A 22213-nucleotide genomic window follows, 5' to 3' on the forward strand; every position below is an offset into this window, starting at 1 on the left:
TCTGCACTCAAAAAAATATTTTGGTCTAAATATAAGTTTTATGTATTTGAATTACATTACAATTTTCCATCCATTTGGACTACATAGTTTTAACATAAACAAACAAATAAACTTAATGTGATTCATATTTGTCAGTCAAACGTAAATGAAATAGGTAAGTTTTATGTAATGGTACACAGAAAAATGCCCATGATAAATTAACACAGCCTAGTGCACACTACTGAGATAAAGTACCATTGAAGCAGTGTTCAAGTTAATGAGATAATTGAGTGATGATTGAGAATTAATGATGATAATGAGCAGAATCACTGACGGAAAGAGAAACAACTGACTTCAGCCACAGCCTTAGATGAAATCAACTGAAGATAAAATAAGACATTAAATCTCTGAAGATATCAGTAGATGAGGATTAAACAACTTCACAAACAGCATTATCAGCTTCACGCATTACTAACCAGACTGACTTTATTTCTGTAATTTCTGTTTCAATGAAAATAATAGTTTCATAGTATGGAAGTCACCATACTGGAGATTAGTGTCTGCTTTAGTTGGGCTCTTGACCCTTAATTTTTTTAGCGTTAGTTTTTCTCTGGCTCCTTTAACTGTGTGTTTATAAAGCACATTTGTTATTTCAAGGGAATCCAAGAGAAAATATTATCAGGTGATGTTGGCTATTTGTTTTGGCCTGAATCACTGCTCTAATATAGAGGCTAATTTGCTGGTTATAGAGGTAATGTGTTATTAATTGTGTTGTATTCATAGTATTAGCCATGTGATTATGCAGCACAAGATAAAGGACGGTCGTGTAGATTGAATAATCTCCAGATAAAAAATAAAAAAAAGTGCACAAAAGGTTTTAATCTACGGCATTACTTAGACACACACAGACATCATGAATCAGCGTTTGAATCTCTACAATGGTGACAATCAAAAAAAATTAAGATAAACAGATCAACTTTGAACATAAAACAAGCAACTAAAATGTCACGACAAAAACAGCAAAAGTAAAAGCAATTAGTAAGTATCAAAGAAAATTTGTCAATTCAGATGCATCATTTATTCATGCCGCAATGCATGCTGGGACACATGGGGGGGGGGGTTGATTGGTGGTACCCAACATGCACTGCAGCTTGAAAATTTTAATTGATTGTCACCATTGTTGAGATTCATACATTGATTCTTGATGTCTGTGTATATCTAAGCAATGCCATAGATTTCAATCCTGCATATTATCCGAATATTACAACGGTGCTGTAACTCGTGCTGTAGAATCACATGGCAACTATTATGAATAAAACAAAACTATTAACACAGTACCACAATCACCAGAGTATTAGACTCCGAATAAGATCAGTGATTTAGCCACACGATGTCATTAACAATATAAAAATCGCCAACATCACCAGATATTCTCTCGGATTTCCTTGCCATAACAAATGTGCTTTATAAACACACAGTTAAAAGAGCTAGGGAAAAAAGTGAAAGCGTTAAGAGCCCAACTAAAGCAGACACTGATCTCCAGCATGGTGACTTCAAACAAAACTATAAACAGAAAATTACAGAAATAAAGTCAGTCTGGTTAATAATGCGTGAAGCTGGTAATGCTGTTTGTGGAGTTGTTTAATCCTCTTCTGCCAAGATCTTCAGATTTTATGTCTTCTTTTATCTTCAGTTGATTTCATCTAAGGCTGTGGCTGAAGTCAGTTGTAGTTCTTGTGTTTCTCTTTCCGTCAGTGATTCTGCTCATTATCATCAGGTGTTCATCATTAATTCTCAATCATCACTCAATTATCTCATTAACTTGAACACTGCTTCAATGGTACTTTATCTCAGTAGTGTGCACTAGGCTGTGTTAATTTATCATGGGCATTTTTCTGTGTACCATTACATAAACCTTACCTATTTCATTTACGTTTGACTGACAAATATGAATCACATTAAGTTTATTTGTTTGTTTATGTTAAAACTATGTAGTCCAAATGGATGGAAAATTGTAATGTAATTCAAATACATAAAACTTATATTTAGACCAAAATATTTTTTTGAGTGTGGTAACATTTGGAAGCTACGGGTTGTGTTTTAGCTAAACATAGCTGTTTTACCATTTACCCTAAGTGTTTCTAGCTTAATAATTATCATTTGGTGTGACACGCTTTCAGGCTGTCTCACGCTCTCACTCTGCCCAAGTAAATCTCACACCAAATTGACAAACTGGCTTTTAATATGAAACAAAGTCATATTTTTAAGTTTTAATTCGAAATTCAAATATCAATCTTGGCATCTGTCCAAGATCGGTATCAATAAATACCGTCTTGGCGTAACTTAATATGGCATAACCTATCGCTGTAGCATCCTCAATTAAGAGCTATTGAAAAAAAGAGGTGCGACATGTTTTGATCTCGCAGGCGTCGCTGTAACGTGGTTCATAACAAACTAGCGCTGTCAATATATTTGAATGGCTTTAAGCAGGATAGATTACATCTTCACTATTATAGTGGTATTTGCAGCAATTTTTGGTAAACATTACAGCATAGTGTGCATTGATTATTGATTGGTAACTCAGCACAACGTCATGCACAGAGGACTTGGGGATATGGAAGGTCTGAGAAACCACCCTGAAGGATGCTGCATGGGCAAGCCAGTAGAGGAACACAAGCACCTCAAATCTAACACGCATCAATGAGGGACAAGATGGACGGAAAAGACAGGCAAAGGTGAACACGCTCTTGTTATGCATTATTTCATTGCTTGACTGAAAATGTATGTATTCCCATCAGCTGCATTTGTCTAGTGTGCATTCATGCATAGCTACAGTATGTCATATTACAATACAATTCAATTACATTTAGTTTATTTAACTAAAATACATAATTTTCAGTCAAAAAAAAATTATAATATAATTAAGTATTGGTCAGTATTTATCATTATTAGTGTGTGTAAGTGTGGGTGGGCTAACAATGAGCTTTTGCTCATACCTTTTAAGTTGTTGCACTTGCGGCGTAGATCATGATATGATAACGTCAACATGGCGGATGATGTCTGGATCGCATTCATTCTACACGCATTCAGTCTATATTGTAAGTACTCTTTTAGTGCTAAGTAAGTACTTGTTGAAATTAATGTTGCCTTCACATGCTATTGGAAATTCCCTACTTCCCACTTCTGAAGTCATAATTACAAACTCATTGCATTCAAATTTTGACTTGAGAGTGCGTTCATGTCCAATTTTTACCTTGGAAACTAGTATTTATAATTCCGATAGCACGTGAAGACAGCATAAGTACCTATTAAGTGAGTGTGTTGAGCACGTGAAGACAGCATAAGTACCTAGTAAGTGAGTGTGTTGTTTTGAACAGAGCCAATGTAAAGGCCTGTTCACACCACGTAATGGCCAATGGACGTACAGAAAAAATCTATGTATACTTTTATGCAGGCTTTTGCAAGTGGGAGTGGGACAAAACATGAATGTTGCAGGCGGGGGCAGGAGAAGGTAACGTATATTTTTTGCGGGAGCGGGACAGAATCCTGCGGGAGCAAGACTGAAAAATCCATCCTGCGGAAGTCTCTTGCTCCAGCCCCTGAGTCAGCTCCAGTGTACGGTCCCGGGTGAAGGCCACGGAGGCCGTTCCTCCTTGGCTCCCTGGCATGCCCTCATGTTTGATAACATGGGGAGGTGTACAACATTTACATGTAAATGGTAAACAACAAACACAACCAAGAAAACAGCTCAGGGGCCCGTTTCAGAAAGGAGGTTAAGTGAAAACTCTGAGTATGTTAACCCTGAAATAAGGGAAACTCTGGGTTTTCTGTTTCAGAATGGGAGGTATGTCAAACCCGAGAAAGCAGGGTAAGCCAAGCCCGTTTCTGAAAGAGAGGTAACTTATACTCAGAGTCAGTTACCAGGGTAACTTACTCTGTGAACCTAACCTGGTCAGGAGCAGGTTTTCTTTGGCAAACCCAGAGTTTATTTCGGTCTCCTCTCCCTTTTTAAATCGCCAGCGGTGTTTAAATACTTAATTCATTCATTCAAACGCCACAAATTCTTTTCTTACTGAGTATTTTGGTCATATTTCAAGTACAAATATCAAGAAATTATAAATTTAATCTAAATCTAAAGTAAGCAAAGTTTACGTAAAACAAATTAAATTATCTGCCACTTGACAAAAATACATAGTAAGAAAAGCATTCTTTGCAGTGGAGGTACATTCATTCATTGCTTATATTTTCATCATGAAGACACGTCAAAGTGACAAAAATGGCATGTCCTTGTATACAGGATCCTGACATTCACTTGATAAACCTCTAGAAGTATCCTAAAAATTAGAATTTCCTTTAGGATTTCCAGTGGTTGGACGCATTGATGACACTCATATTCCCATCATCACACTTTCTGAAAACGGATTACTGTATGGAATGGAAGGATGCTACCAGATGGTAGTACGAGATAAATGCCATAACCACCACCACACCAATATTTATGGTCATCTTTATTTCCTACAAATACTTTATTCTCTTTCCTGTTGGATGTTAATATTCTTCCTCCATCTCCTCTTCATCTGTCAGTGGTGCTGGTGTTTGGCCTGAGTAGAAGTCAAATGTTAATGTCATTACCCTAATTAATAAATGTAATAGGTGGGATCAGAGAACATTTCATGATTCATGATTTCTTGACCATTAAAACACATCATCACAGTCTGTGAAAAGGGTCTATGTTGGAAAAGTTGCTGCACATTGGACACTGAATGATATTGATTTAATATGTCAAATGTTTGTAAAGTCATGAAACCTACACCCATGAACATTTTGTGCTTAAAGCTTTACCTGATTGAATTATGTTTTTATTTTTCATTTTTAGCTGCTGCCACATTCTTTTTTTGCCTTTTGGATACCATGAAAATTAAACTTAATTAAACTAATTAAGAATTAAACGTACATATTTACCCGGAAGTATGCAAACGTCTTTTTGTTAGGTGCTGTTGCCATGGTAAATCTCGGAATTGAATTTCGGAGCTCCATTGATCGTGGCTTTTCATAGTTGGGGTGCATGTGCTTAACTCAGAGTCAGTCTACTCAGATTTGATTGAACTACCTCAATTCAGCTGTTCTGAAACCCAAAACTCAGAGTTTCCCATCTCAGAGTAAGACAACTCAGAGTTCAGGTTTAAACTCAGAGTTGGTTGAACCTCCTTACTGAAATGGGCCCCTGGTCATGTCGTTTCAGTAATACTTCAATATAGAACGTTTATATATCAGATTTTTTGGCTTATTTACTTAAGTTTTTTGCAGATCTGCAATAATATATCATACTTTCACCCAAAATGAATAATTAAAAACAAGGTTAATATTTTTGATTCATTTTCTTTTCTGACACTTTTCATTTTCATTCTTGTTAAAACACGCTAGGAATGCTTATTCTGTGCATTTTTACCACTTTTTGTGTAAAATCATGCTTATTTTGTCCATCAAAAGTCACTTTAATCGAGCGTAAGCAGCGCAGCAAAAACAAACAGGTTGTTCCTGCTCCCGGTGTGAATGCACTCATTTGTTAACTTGCACCGCGGAAAAAATATTCACTGCTCACGTGCCACTCAAGCTTGTGGTGTGAAACAGCCGTAATTGAATAAGCTACAAAAACCTAGGATCAATGGCGAGACCCCCGCAGCTGGTACCAGCTTCCAGATTTCATCAAATGAGCCCCAACAGTAGACATTTTCTCTAATTAAAGATGAATTGAATAATACAGTGCAATGTTCATGGTCTCATTCAGTTTGTCATTTTATTGATAATCTTTCCTTTACACAGTGGATTTTTACCACAAGACCATTCAGATATATTAAACTTAATCAAATATTTAAGGGAGGCCTCTATATAATAAGTATTAGAAGGAATCACTTAGAATTTAAAACTATAGCAAAGGAAATTATCAGGTGTGGCCACATTCATATGTACATCACATAGACTGTAAAAAAAATATGGATGTAGTGTCCATGATGTCACCCATAGGATTCTGAAGAGCCGTTTTGAAGCGTAAAGTCGGCGGTTGGCATCTTGGCAGCTCGTCACTCCAGGATAACTGAAAATGGGTAGAGAGGCGGGACGTGACTGGAGCTGAGGTGACGTGATGACTAACAGACAGCAGACAAACGGCAATCCACCTGTCACTCAAAGTGGCCATGCCCTTAATTATGCAGAACTTTAAGGCTTTATATAATGTAAACGAATGAGTTATAAAAAAAATATTCACCCCCTCACAGTTGTCATGAAGGGAAAAATTAACCATATAGACCAAAACCACAATTTGTACCAGGCGGTAAATATGTTTTTTTCTGCTGTAAAGCTGGGCATCTCTAGCGGCCAGTTGATGAATTGCAATTAAGGTCTGTGATGAGTAAGACAGTGTGTGGCGCAGATCTCAGAGAGGCATTTATTTATCCCTGGGGCTGCAGCGTGTGAGGGGGAATGGCAATGGTTTGATGTGAAAAAATCCAGCAACTCAACGGTGCAGGAATCCTAGAAGACACCAGCAGGGAAAGAGATTGGAAGTATGCGTGTTGCCACTGAAGGGCTAAGATGCGGGCTCCCTCATGTACCGTGGCCACCGGGAAGAGCCACTTGAAGGGACAGAATCATGTGAACAGTCATACCAAACATATTTGAGCCAAAGATTTGGCCCACATTCATCTACGGTGTGAACGTAGCCTTAATTTTACACAGATACGTGTTTTCTGGTGCCATTTTAAATGGCCGAGCCATTTAAAACTCTTTCCACACATGGAACACAAATGGGGTCTCACATCCGCATGCGTTTTCAAGTGCATCTTTAAGTGTGATGGCAAAATAAACATTTTATTACACTGATCACAATTAAATGGCCTTCCTCCTGAGTGAACGCTCAAGTGATTTTTAAAATTGCTCATTTTGTCACACCTTTTGTCAGAACGCTGTAATTTCTTTACAAAATGAGTTTGCGAATGACGCTTCAGGTCTCTTTGATATGTGAAACATTTTTCACACTGAAAACACCTGAAAATCCTCTCTCCAGTGTGGAGTCTCATGTGAGTTTGGAGGCTTACTTTATGTCTGAAACTCTTTTCACAGTGATGGCATGTGAAAGGCTTCTCTCCAGTGTGAATTCTCATGTGAGTCTTGAGGTTTCCTTTAAGTGTAAAATTCTTTCCACACTGATGACACATAAAACAACCCTCTTTTGAGTGAATCCTCATGTGGCAATTAAGGGTTACTTTACATCTAAAACTCTTTCCACACTGATCACATGTGTAAGGTTTCTCTCCAGTGTGAATTCTTATGTGACACCTAAGGTTTAGTTCTACTTTAAAGCTCTTTCCACACAGTTTGCAGGTGTAAGGCTTCTCTTCAGAGTGAGTTGTCATGTGCCTGTTAAGGGTTGCTTTTTGAGTGAAACTTCTTCCACACTTTTGGCAGGTGAAAGGGCTCTCTCCAGTGTGAATTTTCATGTGGACTTTAAGATTTCCATTTTGAGAGAAACTTTTTCCACAGTGCTGGCAGGCGAAAGGTTTCTCTCCAGTGTGAATTCGCATGTGCATTTTAAGACTTCCTTTTTCAGTGAAACCTTTTCCACACTGTTGGCAGGTGAAAGGGCTCTCTCCGTTGTGAATTCCCATGTGGACTTTAAGGTCGCCATGTTGACTGAAACTCTTTCCACACTCAAAGCAGGAGAAATAACTTTTAGTTGCCTTCTTCTTAGCTCTGTTTCGTAAGGGATTCTTTACAGTCTGTGAGCAAGATTTTTCTCCACTTATGAAATCATGATGTTTCTCAATTTGAACTTTCTCTTCAATTTCGTTCAGTACTTCACTCTCCTCTTTTAGTGGCATCAGGTCTAAGGAAAAAAAGAGACAAATACAAGTTATCCTCAGTGTAATGACCCACGGAAACAGACATCAAAACCAACAACATGTAGTTTAAGTCCTATAGAGACAAAGCTACTGAAAATGTGTTTTCTGTAATGTCAAAACCTCTTATCCATATTGTTAACTCTTTGTTTTCTTTAGGACATGTCCCAAAACTTTCAAGCTGGCAGATGTTAAACCCTTCGGACAAAAGCACAGCTTGACCCAGGAGAACAGCACAACACAAGTTAGTTAATTGTGTTTATATAAGGGCAGCATCAACAAATTGATAATATTGTTAAATAATAAATGATAATGCAAATAATCACAAAAAATGTCATTATCAATTAACCATGTCTGCATGTAGTATATCAGTCACGTCAATTTACAGTAGTAAATAACCCAAGCACTTTAACCAAGCAGTTTAAAACATGAGAATACATCATATTAATCACAACTCATGAAGCACTAACATATACTAAATCATAAGTATACAGTTTGACGTATATGTAAATGTTACTGTGCGTTCACACCGCCACTGGCGTGAGTGTCAAAATTCGCTCTGGCTGCCCTGCCAGCAACGCTGTAGAAAGATTTGTGGACGCGCTGACATTCTGGCCTGGTTGAAGTGCAGCATTAATGCAACTGGTCAAATCTGTGTTGTTTTGAACAAATTAATTGCATTCCCACTGGAAAACAAGCAAAAATGTTGCCTATAAATAGTGCTGCACACCTTCTTATCAAACCTGCCACAGTGATCAACCTCTCCTCCATTTTTCTTGGGAACTAATGTGGTTGGAACCAAAGTTTACAGGACTGCGTTCTCTGGAATACTCACAAGCGGAGGACTTCTACATTCCGATTGGTTGCCGCCGAACCAGTTCATAGCTCATTACCATAAAGTTGACCTGACTTCAACTCTCCTCAATGCCCACATCGTCCAAGCGTCCGTGTGTCTTCCAAAATTACATGGACAGACAAACTTACATTTGTGGAGTGATCTGGAAAAATTCCCATAAACACACTCCTAAACCGTGTGTCCTTCCCAGAAGAGTTGAAGCTGTTATAGCTGCAAAGAGTGGGCCAACTCCATATTAAAACATCCGGATTAAGAATGGGATATCATTAAAGTTCATGTGCATGTAAAGGCAGGCGTCCCAAAACTTTGGCCAATATAGTGTATGAGAACAGAGTATTCAAGGAGTCAGTATTTTTTTAGGCAGAGATGAGAATTGGACAGTGCAATTGGCATACTATGTACCAATGAAAGAGACATTGAAGGGTCTGTTAAATTGTTGTTGGGATAAATTGCATTTTGGTGCACCTGCCTGAAAAACTCTCAAGACTACCCAAACCTCCGGCTACTGCTCTATCAGGATGATTTTGAGGTGGTTAACTCTTTAGGGTCTGCACAAAAGAAAACATTTTAGCTGTATTAGGGCTGCAACAACTAGTCGATAAAATCGCCAATAATCAATAAAAAAAATCATCAACAACTATTCTCATTAATTCTCATAGTGTTGGGGGTAACGAGTTACAAAATAACGGATTACAGTAACGGTATTACTTTTTTGGGTAACGAAGTAAAGTAACGCATTACACTAAAAATATTGGTAACTACACGACTATAGGAACGCGCTTTCCTGCGTTACTCAAGCCGCGTTTGCCTGTGTGTAAAGATCTGATATGTTTAAGTGCTGCGTGCACCGTTGCCATAGAGCAGTGTTTCCCAAACGAGTTGCCGTCTGACAAGAGCAGGGGTGCCGTGTAAAAGTCCTTCAAATTCTCTCTTTGTAAACTTTGTTCAATTCATGCGAGTGCTGCAGTATGTTTGAATAAGACCACTCATTTTTGCCGTCATCACAAATGAGAAGTCACGCGCGCTGTGAGAAGATTTTGTGTCTGTGCACTCATCCGAAAGCGCGCACACGTCTCACAGTGCGCAAATATTGAGTTCTCTTTCAAGTTTTGCTCTTGAACGGACAAACTCACACAAAAACTATGTCAACATGCCCATCTTGATTAGTATCCTAGCAGACATAGTCTGTATATGCCTTAAAACGACGCATATCCGAGCATTAAAGGGGCAGTAGGATTAGGTCTTAAAGGGCAGTAGCCTTTACTGCTGTCTGTTTAATGTCAAACAACAAAAGACAAGGACATCACTCACTGCTCTTGATTGAATAGATTTTGTAAATTTAATAGGATTAATCTTTAATTTATACAGTCAAATATGCAATGTTATTATACATTTGATTAATTTCTGTACCTGAAAACTAATGTTAGACGTACCTGAAAAACCTGAAAAGCATTGTTTACTTTATTAGTGTCTTTGTTCAATAGTATTTATTTGTGCTGCTGCTTGTATTTAAATCATTTGTTCTTATTATTTTCTTTATCTTTATTTGACAGTAGTCCTTTTTGTTTGTTTGGGGAAACACTGCCATAGGGCCATATGATATTTGTCCATATATATCTACACGGTAAATTAAGAAATGGGAAAGTAAAGTAATAAGTAGTGAAGTTACTTTTCAAATACAGTAACTACAGTGAGTGCAGAATTATTAGGCACGTTGATTTTCTGATCATATTTTATTTCCAGGCACATTTGACCAATTCCAAACCACAGTAATCCTAATAACTACTATTGAATTAGTATTTAATAATGTATAAGTGATATATAATTGTTCATGAAGGCTGGAAATGAAAATCACCTTATATTCAGGTGTGCAGAATTATTAGGCATGTTTTCTTTTACAGATAAATTGAGCCAAAAAAGAGATTTAACTCAGACTGAAAAGTCAAAAAGTATTAAATGCCCATGAGAAGGATGCAATACTAATGCAATACTAGACATTGCAGTTAAGGCATGACCATTGGACAGTGAAATGCTCGTTGGGTCAGCAGGGTCAGACAAAAACATGTGGCGGAGAAAAGACACCTGTTAACTGCAAAAGAATTAAGAATTAAGGTGAAGAATTAAGGGTGAAACCATCAGGAACCCTTTAGTCTCCAGCGCCACCATTTTCCAGAGCTGCAACCTACCTGGAGTCTCCAGAAGTGCAAGGTGTCAGGATCTCAGAGACTTCAGTTAGGTAAAGAATCCTAAAAAATGACCCCCACTAGATAATAATCACAAGCTGAAGTGTTGTAAAATACATGAAGAAGTTTTTTTTATAGGCTTTATGGACAGATAGGTTGAGAGTGACTCTTGAAGGACCAGCACCACATCCTCTAGTACCACTGTTTGAAGAATTCATCTTCCAGAATCTGGCAGTACGTTTTGGGAGTTCATTTTGCAAAACGGACTTCAGGATGGACTAAAATGAACTCCCAAAACATACTGCCAGATTCTGGAAGATGAATTCTTCAAACAGTGGTACTAGAGGATGTGGTGCTGGTCCTTCAAGAGTCATTCTCAACCTATAAAACCTATAAAGCCTATAAAAAAGCAGGCTTCATGTATTTTACAACACTTCAGCTTGTGATTCTTATCTAGTGGGGGTCATTTTTTAGGATTCTTTACCTAACTGAAGTCTCTGAGATCCTGACACCTTGCACTTCTGAAGACTCCAGGTAGGTTGCAGCTCTGGAAAATGGTGGCGCTGGAGACTAAAGGGTTCCTGATGGTTTCACCCTTAATTCTTCACCTTAATTCTTAATTCTTTTGCAGTTAACAGGTGTCTTTTCTTCACCACCTGTTTTTGTCAGATCCTGCTGACCCAACGAGCATTTCACTGTCCAATGGTCACGCCTTAACTGCAATGTCTAGTATTGCATTAGTATTGCATCCTTCTCATGGGCATTTAATACTTTTTGACTTTTCAGTCTGAGTTAAATCTCTTTTTTGGCTCAATTTATCTGTAAAAGAAAACATGCCTAATAATTCTGCACACCTGAATATAAGGTGTTTTTCATTTCCAGCCTTCATGAACAATTATATATCACTTATACATTATTAAATACTAAATCAATAGTAGTTATTAGGATTACTGTGGTTTGGAATTGGTCAAATGTGCCTGGAAAAAAATATGATCAGAAAATCAACGTGCCTAATAATTCTGCACTCCCTGTAGTAAAGTAATCTCATTACAATTTACAGATGTAACTAGTAACTAATTACTTTTTTTGAGTAACTACCACAACACTGCTCATTAACAATTAGTCGGGTCTGCCCTCTGTGCACGCAAAGCTTCCACCTGTCGTGCCAAATTGCAGCACTGAATAATGCATTTCTTATGGACAAAATGCATCTAAAAATAGTGGAGTGTGAACGGAGCAATTCTGTACTTTAAGCTTCAAGCGAATGCATTAGCGTTTAACAAATCCTGTCATGCGCTTTGACAGATGCGTAATTCAAGTATTTTATGAGCAGTAACTAAAGAAATAAAAGTGTGTTATTGAATATAAATGGAAGACGTTTCTTATAGCCTATTTAAAGGATTAAGAAATGGCAGTAACTGGTTATGTGTGCGTGTGTGTTCCTGCAGAACATTCCTCTGTAATAGCATTTTAATGTAGGGATTTAAACTGTCCTTTTACTTAGAAACTTTTGCACATAATGTATAGCACAGACATACCCTTACAAAAATTAATCATGGTTTTATTATAGTAAAACCACGGTTTTGGCGTATTGATTACCGTTTGTATAACCACAAAAATATCATATAGTTAAACTATGGATTTGAAGCAAAACCATGGTTAATTTGTGGTTACCATGGAATAACTACAATAACCCTGTTATTTTTTAAATATTTTTTGCTTGTTTTAATTGTTGTAAAACCATGGTAAATTTTAGTAATGGTAGATATATTCACTGTGTGTGTTTTCATAGCACTCATTGGGCAGGATGTAGAACAGTGTGTTTTGTCAATAAAATATAAAAAAATGGGCCTTTTGTCCGATTAATCTGAAAAATAATCGGCCAACTAATCGATTATCAAAATAATCGCTAGTTGCAGCCCTAGGCTATATACCAGTCTCTTGTTAAAGGGATAGTTCACCCAAAAATGAAAATTCTGAACACAAAAGAAGATATTATGACGATTGTTTGTAACCAAGCAGATATAGTGGGGGGGGGGGGGGGGGGGGGTGATGACGGCGAAAATGACTGGTCATATTCGAACATACGGCAGCACTAGCATGCATTGAACAAAGTTTACAAAGAGAGAATTATTTGAAAAATGTGATATATATATATATTATTTGAAGGACTTTTACACGGGGTGCCGCGGCACCTCGGTTGGGAAACACTGGGCTACAGAACTGATAGAATTTAATTTCAAAAGTGCATGCATGTTCTTCTTTAGGCTACAAAAAGAAGTATTTCGGTTTTGTCACAAGTTAGTCTGTTTCGTTCTCATCCGATCCAACACGTCACTATCTATGCTTGTGCAGGGCGCGGATAGGTAAGCTCGCGCAACTTCAGCTCGCACAGGAAAGCGGCTCTTCATTCCCTTCAGCGTATCTCGTCTCTTCCCTCAGTTCTCCAGTTTCCGTTTGTAACACACAAGTGACATGTTCGCGAATGATTGCAATATAGGTGTATGTGCACGCGGACGCACTTCCGGAAAAATCGGCAGAAAAATACAAAGAAAACCCGTTGGCCGGTCAACCGGTGCATCCCTAATTTAAAGTGTTTGTTCTGCAAGTTGAAGCCAACAAGGAGTACATTTGTTTACTGCTGTTTTAAGGAGAGGAATATGGTTGTCCAAAGTATGCATTTACTTTGTTTGTGGTATTTACATAAAAAGTGTATTTACTTTACTTATCAGTTATTTTTATTTTATTTTTTTTACAGTTTATATTTGATGAAAAGAGGTCCGTTGCTTATTCTGAGTGGGCCGCATTGCAATGGGAAGAAAGGAGCAAGATTCCATTTAAACAGCCTCAAACTCGAAGTACTGAGGAGCTCTTTGAACATCAAGAAGGTTCAGAAGAAAGAAACCTTGAAGGTGAATGATCTAAAATCTATGCAGAAGATCTGGATAATCAGGGTCAGGAGCTTATATGCTTTGAGGTCAAATATGGATATAAGTGGCGCATGCACGAGCGGCGACACAGTCTCTTTACATTTACATGTATGCATTTGGCAGACGCTTTTATCCAAAGCGACTTACAGTGCCCTTATTACAGGGACAATCCCCCTGGAGCAACATGGAGTAAAGTGCCTTGCTCAAGGGATCGAACCAGCAACCTTCTGCATATCAGTTCCATGGTTTAACCCACTGGACCACCATCTCACTCGAACACAGTCTATAGCTGTGTTTGTTTGTTTTAGTAATTGTTTTACAATCCATCAGAATATTGATGAGTGAATCAAGTTTTTTAGACAGATTTTAGGACGTTTAACGGCTTAGATGAAGCTGAACCAGAGTTATTTTGCTGGTGATTGTGATCACTTTCTTTACCAACCATGCCGCCGGCTACAACCATTACATGTATAGTGGCCACTGGCCAGGAAGCCCGAATCACCTACACACAAGACTTTTGTGTGTTTGTCAACAATAAATACTGTAACCCTAGTCATATTATGACGAAGCATAAGATCTGCACGAAGGACATTGACTATAGCGCTCTGCCAAAGGCCTTACCATTTGCATAGGGAAATACACCAAATAAGACTGTTTGTTGTGTATATTCCCCTCCACCGACACACTGGCCGCTGCCACTATGATTCATGAACTTGTAACTAAAGCAGAGGAAGAGGCCCCCGGCGCAGCCAATTTCGTGTTGGGTGACTTTACCAACAATATGCTTGCCTCGACCATTGGTATGGAAACATCCAGGATGCCTTTTATTCTAAGGCCTTGCCCGGTCTAGGAAACTCAGACCATAATATGATTAAACTGATGCCTACCCATGTGTCCCGACTGCTGCTGCGACTGAGGCACTTCAGGATTGCCTGGAGTGCATAGACTGGAATGTAGTGACCGACGGGACTGACAACGTCAATGACGTAGCGTTCGCTATCTCTGGGTATGTACAATTCTGTGAGGACATAATCACCCCACAAAAGACCGGATTGGAGAGTAGTCACTTTAAACGCTTAAATGGGTGTAAATAGTTTGGAGAAATGGGAGAATATGATCTGCATTTGGCCTTAAAGGGGCAGCGTCTAATAAACCTGCTGACGATTGAGCCATTAATGTGAATCAAACAAAAGGCAAAGAGAAAATATTCACAGCTCTTGAATGTATAACTTTAGCTTTAATAAGCATTAATCTATCAATTTAAACAGTGAAAACTATGCAGTTATTTTGCATTTCATTACTCTATTAGATTTCTTTTGTAGGCCATATTACTTAACTGATTACTATTACTTAACATATTACTTAACTGTTAGTAGACCTTCTTGAAATTAAAGCATTGTATTTAATTTGTATCTTTGTTTCATTGTATATTTATTGTATTTATCTGGCCATTTGTTTAAACTTTCGGACCCACTTTATATTAGGTGGCCTTAACTACTATGTACTAACATTTTAATTAATTATTTGATACAATGCACTAATTGTGTACTTACATGTTATTACATTGTACTTACAATTTTAAAAATACCTGCATGTAATTACGTTCAGTAATTAATTTATGTAGTTACATTTGTAATTACACAGTTGACACTTCCCTTACACCAAACCATACCCTTAAACTTACCCATACCACCACACCTGTCCCTAACTTTACCCCTATCCCACCTCAATATCAGCAAAAGTGTTTTGCAATACAATTTGAACACAGTAAGTACATTGTACTTATTTTTGGACGTAAGTACATAGTACTTAAGGCCACCTAATATAAAGTGGGGCCGAACTTTCTTTGTTCTTGTTGTATCTTATCTTATGCATATAAAACACAAAAAACGCCTAGATGTTTATTTGCTTTGTTCAACTTCAAACATTGCAGTTTATTTTACATTTCAGATTATAAAGCAATGTTAATTATGTTCTCAATAAATTTTTTATAAAAAAATACAACAAAAAGAACCGATTAGAATACTATTAAAGTACCGGATCGATAAGCAGTATCTGTAAGAGTAGTAATACCGTTAAAACCTTAATGATACCCATCCCAAATAATAATGCAGTGAAAACCTGATTAGAGCACCCTTAAATCAACAAATTAATCTTTTACCAAAATAGTCATTAGTTGCCACCCTAAACAATATATAAAAATAGGTTGATACTTTAAAGGATTAGAAGAAACAATGTTGATTTAGAGCAAATAGCATGTAATTTTGTTAAAGGGGTGGTAAACCACGATTTCACTATTCTAACTTTAGCTAACGTGTAATGTTGCTGCTTGAGCATAAACAACATCTGCAAAGTAACAACGTTCAAAGTTTAAAGCAAAGGGAGATATTTGCTTTTAAAGAAATCAGTTTCTAAGGACTACAGCAAACGGCCAGCAGGCGACTACACACATTCCTCCAGGGTTGGTGACATCACCAGCCTCAATATTAGAGCTGCAACTAACGATTATTTTTTCTGTCGACTAATCTAACGATTATTTTTTCGATTAGTCGACTAATCTAACGATTATTTTTCCAGATTAATCTTATGATTCTTTTTTACTGATTATTGTATTTCAAAGCGGGTAGTGAATTTGTATATTATTTTAACATGAAATCAATGAATGATGACAATATTAATTGTATTTCAGGAAAGGTAGTGTACATAGTATGCCATTTTATAATGAAATAAATGAACACAAGAAGCTTTTTAAACATAATATATAATGATACTATTCATCATAAAATGTATACAGAGTAGGCCTAATTAGGAAAAGTTGTTTACTATAGGCTAGTAGTTGAGTATGATTTACTTATTGATTTGTGTCAATAGTAAACGAAAATGCACTTGTATTTATCTGCAAAAGGTTCACATACAGGAGCTTTCAGCATAGTTTTAATATAGTATAACTAGTCGTCTATTTTGAAGATACATGTGCATAAACAACGACTAAAGCTGCCAGAAGTTTTTGCCCAAACTTCAAAGACACATTTAAATGATTAAAGCTAGAGGCATAGGCTATCTTAACTTTAATGTTACTTTAATCATGTAAACTACCTATATACAGCATGTTTTATGCACATGTGTTTGGGACAGAGGGGAACCAGGTCGCATTAACAGGAGATATATGCAGCCCATAATAAATAAAAGCACGAGACGTACTGGGGTCGGAGAAGAACCCCGGAAAATGTGACCGTCTGTTGCAATACACGCGCCACGGTTCAGCTGCACGAGAGAACACTGGAAGGGTTGCCAGGTTTACACAACAAAACCCACCCATTCGTTACTCAAAACAAGCCCAAAACAAGCCCAATCGCGTTTCGGGGAGGTTCTCTGGTAAACATCGCGTTCGGGGGGTTGAATATGTGTGTTTTTTTGCTTCAACCCGCGGACATGAGACACAGCCCGCGGCAACAGTGTAGAAGTAGCCCAATTCCGCGGAAAAAAGCGGACTTGGCAACACTGACTGCAGTGTGAAAGCTCCCGCTCTCAACGCGCACAGCTTCTGCTCTGCCTGCGCGCGCAGTGTGAAACCGGCGTTACAGAGCGAACAAAGCACAGTTTTACTCGGCTTCTGTTTAAAGTACTCCCACACTTTTGAATGTCGCGGTCTGGCTTTATATGATAAATGATCATTTTCACTATGCCCGGGAGCAGAAGCTGCCATTATTCTAGATCTTCTGTTCCATTCTAGAACGTAAATAATGTGCCGCCGACGCGTCGACGCATTTCACGCACGTCGACGTATTTTCGTAGTCGACGTCATCGACGACGTCGACGCGTCGTTGCAGCCCTACTCAATATTTACATAAACCCCTCCTCCGAGAATATTAAATAAGGGGGGGTGAGGCCATTTTGTATCGCGCCGCTGTTGTGGTAAAATTAGGCTGGAGTGGTGTTGCTGCAATGCCAACGAAACGCTGTTATTTTCATCCGGATTGCAGGTCTGGGGTACTTGCTCTGTTCAGCCTTCCTTGGGACGGGGGTGCATTGCAGAGCATTTAACATACAGCATGTTATATGCACATGTGTATGAGACAGAGGGGAACAGGCGCGTGCGGGGCTCCCTGTGCTGCACATCTCATGGAGGAAAACTTCCACAATCTTCGCAAGTTCAATACAGGATTTGCACAACGTCAGCTGCACGTGACAAACACTGCCAGTGTGTGGATGCACGACGCGTGCGGGGCTCCCTCCCGCAGCACATTTCACAGAGGAAAACTTCCATATGCACAACGGCTTGTCCTGAAAGCTGAATTTACAAACAGAAGCTGTTTACGGGCCACAACCTGTAAGTCTGATTTATTTTTCATCGATGTGTTTTCCTGTAATAGGTTGTAGCAAGGAAGTAAACAGATGACAACACTGTTCTGCAAACCAGTCTGTTAAATGCTCATTCATACTTAACGTTATCCGACGAACACCTAATATTACAAACACTAACGTTAAAATCTCAACAGCGAACTTGGCATTAGTGTAAATTATTCTTTGATTAGAGCTTTTATGTATTGTTTATCTACAGGCTTGCTAAACATGGTTCTGTGTATGATTTGGCTAACTTACTAGTAAAGCTAGTGCTTAGTGTTCGTTTTGGGTTAGTTCTTGCGACAGATATTTGGCTATAATCGTTCTAAAAATACAAAAGAAACAGTGCCATTCAGTAGCGATCACTAGATCCACAATCTTTACTCTTGAGGACTGAACAGGTTCTGCTCGATCATCTTCACTAAAATGTTTTGGGTCTGATTCGGGCTCAAATTGGTATGGTTTTATTGACGCCATTGTTTCTAATACTACCCAAAGCACAGCCTCCAGGTAAGGGGCGTGGCGTTACCGATAAACGTGCACTGCGGTTAGCGAATCACAACACACTGGGCCAGCTAACCAATCTGAGCCCATTGTATATTTTTGAGGGACCGGCTTCATACAACCCGGAAAGCATCAGACCGTTTTACAAGGAGGGACAGAGCAGTGTAGAATAAAGGTAAAGTATATGAAAAATAATGAATTGTTTTTTTAAACGAAGCATGATAACATGTTACAGTGCACCCCACAAACACAATCAAGCCTTCGAAAGAATGTGTTTTACCACCCCTTTAATGAATTCATTAATTTAGTAATTTAATTCTTGTAATTAGGACACTCAGTGACATTCTTCAAATATATCATTCATTTCGGTAGAGGCATTTTAATTAATTCAGATTTGAGAATGAAACCAACCTGTTTGTTCCTCAGTATCTTCATGTTTCAAACTGAATACTTCTTCAATCTTGATGTCTCCACTCTCTTCTTTAATAAACGCCATCTTTATAATAGTATTTCCTGTGAAATACAAAGTTTTAGAACATTTTACTGTTTAATTGACCTTTCAATTTTTATATGGGACAATACATACTGAGCCACCTATTGTGCCATCAGGCAGGATTGACACCAAGCGAACATGGACATTATAGTAGAGTTACTAGGATCAACTAAACAGGTTTTTCAAAAGTATGTGAAGTTTGCGGCTCCATTGTTGCTGTAAACTTGCACAACGTTCTTGAATGAATATTGCAAAACTGCAATGGAAACAGTTTTTTCGCATTTACAGGTCACCTGGTACGGTCACGCATTGCTCTTACATAGGGCCTAAATATAATTTTTTTTCCACTCAAGTATGTACTAGATCTTATGTCGTTAAAACGACATATATTTTCTCCTAATAAGGAAAGTGGCGTAACTTTATAATGACGGACCCCGGTGCAACCACAAATAGGCCTATCATAACTATCTATAGGCCTGTAATTATGACATATATTCAAGAAATGTATTAAAACAGAAAGACGCTATAGTTTCAGCCTTGCTCAAAGACTAGCCTAGGTCAATCCATTCCCGACGATCTTGGTTTGCTTCTTATTTATTAAATATAGCCTACAGCCAAATAGTTGATTAAATATTGATCAAAATTAAAATACAATTTATTCAAAACAAAATTAATTTTAAAGAAAGACTTTCTAGAAAACAATTCAATTGTGCTCAAAATCCATGTCTCCAGACATATGCGCATCTGATTTGCCTTTCTCATGCTGCTCACTTTTCATAATCAACATATGAAATATATAATATAATATAAAATATATAATATAATATAAAAGATAATAAATATTTAGATATTATAAACAAATAGTATTATAATATTTAGACATAGCCTAACTAGCTATATATGAAACCAAATAGGCTACGTTTTCTTTAACCCTCTTTCCGACGAAGTCGTTGGCAACTTCTGATGGATTTTTTCCTTATTCCAGGAAACTCTCAATATTCAGATTCATTTTTAGCCATACAGATGTGCAAGACATAATTATAAACAGTAAACTCTCTACTTTTTTTGTGTACACTCACGATAACAGCAAAGGCCGTGGACTCAGGGAACAGATTATTTTGCACTCCACTCGCTGTCTTCATTTCAAAAATATATTTTGTTTATTAAACGCAAAGATTTTCATTTCAAAAGCATTTCTAAATTCAGTTTATATTTCCAAAAAACGAAATTCCGAGCCAAAATAACGAAGTGGTGAAAAAAACCTTTGAGTTACCACCATGCAAATTCAAACTTTTTGCTCGTCTCTGTATGTGGCAATGCGTCACAATAACCTGGCGTATGTAAAAGTGGATCATTCTTTACAGATGATGGTATGTTTGGACAGAAGACGAGTTCTTTATTAAACTCATAAAAAAACAATAGAATACAAAATGCCACAATTTATCATAACACCTCATATGTGCCGCTCAAGTATAAGGTGCTTTCCTTGCCATCAGTGCTTGGATAACACGCACGTCTCTTACCAGTAAAAATAATGGCGTGCGGTGGCTGGGATATACATAAACCTAACAACATACGTAGCATGATTTTTGGAATGATTTATCACGAGAGGAAAAAAATGGTTTTAGTCGCATAACATCAGTTAATGGAAACGCTGTCATTTCGCAATATTTTTTTTGTCGACTTTTAGAAAATATCGCAAAAGTTTTGCACAAATCTGTAATGGAAACGCGGCTTGTGATTGGTTGCGTTACATGTCAGTCAAGCGTCCTCTTAGGTGGTCCTTGACCAATGAAAGCTGCAAAAAAGTCCAGACCTTCTGCCGTCACGAGACTAGGCTTGACACAAACGAGTAATCTGACTATTATTTTAACGATTAATCGGATAGGTCTGGTTTTTTTTACACAAAAAAAGTGTAAGCAAACACCTAAACCTTTAAAATGACTTCTTAAAATATATACATACCAATAAGGCAATAATACTACCTCAAGATAGAAATGCTACAGCTACTGTAATTTCTTGAACAAGAACACGTGGAATGCAAACTCAGAACGAGGGTTTACACTTTTATTTTGAAATCACGATGAACAGTTTGCATATTTAGAGACATATTGATGCTGCAGTTGACAAATCTGATGAAATGGTGCACATTGAGTTCCCAGATGAACGTTATAAACAACCTAAATTCACAGCATATGCAGAGACGGACGCGTGTAAAATGACAGCAGCTTTACAGTGAACGGAGCCTATCTGAGACACACATAACCTACAGGCATGTAAATAATTAAAGCGCATATATTTATTAAACCCCGCAGGACATATTGAATTGCAGCCTTTGTGAATTCACAACTGCACTGTGCTATTAATTGTTTTTAAATTGTTCAAATACATTGTGCAGCCTCAGAAAACAGTCTAATAAAGCGGTTCACGGATAAACAAACCTTTCTTCAGCCGAATCACTGACGCAGGAGCGTGGCGCCGCCTTATGATGTCACATCGTCAGACCAAAATATAAGTCCTGTTCATGCGCTAAAACCAGTACATAACGCTTTACATACAGAAAAAAAACCCACAAAAAATAACATCTGTCAGTGGGTAGTCAGATTTGAGTTCATAAAACATTTTTAAATACATGATATGAAATATCTTAGCTTGTAGGGTTTTTATTGAGGAAATTTAACTAGTGTTGGGATTTGTCTATTCTTTCACATTGCTTGTAGGGGCTAAAGAAAAAATATTTTTACAACAATATACAAAACAGACTCTTATTTCTTCTATTATGGATCATATGTGAATGTTTGTGTAAAGTCCAGTTCACACAAAGACGATGTTTCCCATGAAATTTAATTTTAACAATTTAATTCGAATGAAGATTATGCCATTGCTCAAACCAACAAGGTCTGAACAAATGCATTTATAATAAGTATATGTGTGGTCTAATTCCATCTTACTTGTATCTGTATGTTTATGTTATTGAAGCCCCTTTCTTGGCCAGGTCACTCTTGAAAATAAGATTTTATCTCAATGAG

The 22213-nt window shown here is 37.6% G+C and overlaps 1 protein-coding gene across 1 annotated transcript; it reads right to left on the minus strand.

Annotated features, from left to right (window-relative positions):
- Window positions 1-5758: 5758 nt before the first annotated feature.
- LOC307126645 (uncharacterized protein) lies at window positions 5759-21656 on the minus strand. The gene is made up of 3 exons (XM_079817274.1): window positions 21626-21656; window positions 19103-19204; window positions 5759-7861 (listed from the first exon to the last, which is right to left on the minus strand). Exons 2-3 carry the CDS (start codon window positions 19185-19187, stop codon window positions 6678-6680), a joined length of 1269 nt encoding a protein of 422 aa, XP_079673400.1. The 5' UTR covers window positions 19188-19204; window positions 21626-21656; the 3' UTR covers window positions 5759-6677.
- Window positions 21657-22213: the final 557 nt, after the last annotated feature.

The sequence above is a fragment of the Gobio gobio genome (genome assembly GCF_949357685.1).
Source record: "Gobio gobio genome assembly, chromosome: 5".
NCBI classification, from domain to species: domain Eukaryota; kingdom Metazoa; phylum Chordata; class Actinopteri; order Cypriniformes; family Gobionidae; genus Gobio; species Gobio gobio.

Excerpts from the sequence above, each read along its gene's own strand:
- LOC307126645 (XM_079817274.1), bottom strand. The coding sequence starts at position 19,187 with ATGGCGTTTATTAAAGAAGAGAGTGGAGACATCAAGATTGAAGAAGTA. Across the intron at positions 7,862-19,102 it reads AGATACTGAGGAACAAACAG|ACCTGATGCCACTAAAAGAG; the intron begins GTTGGTTTCATT and ends TTTTTTCCTTAG.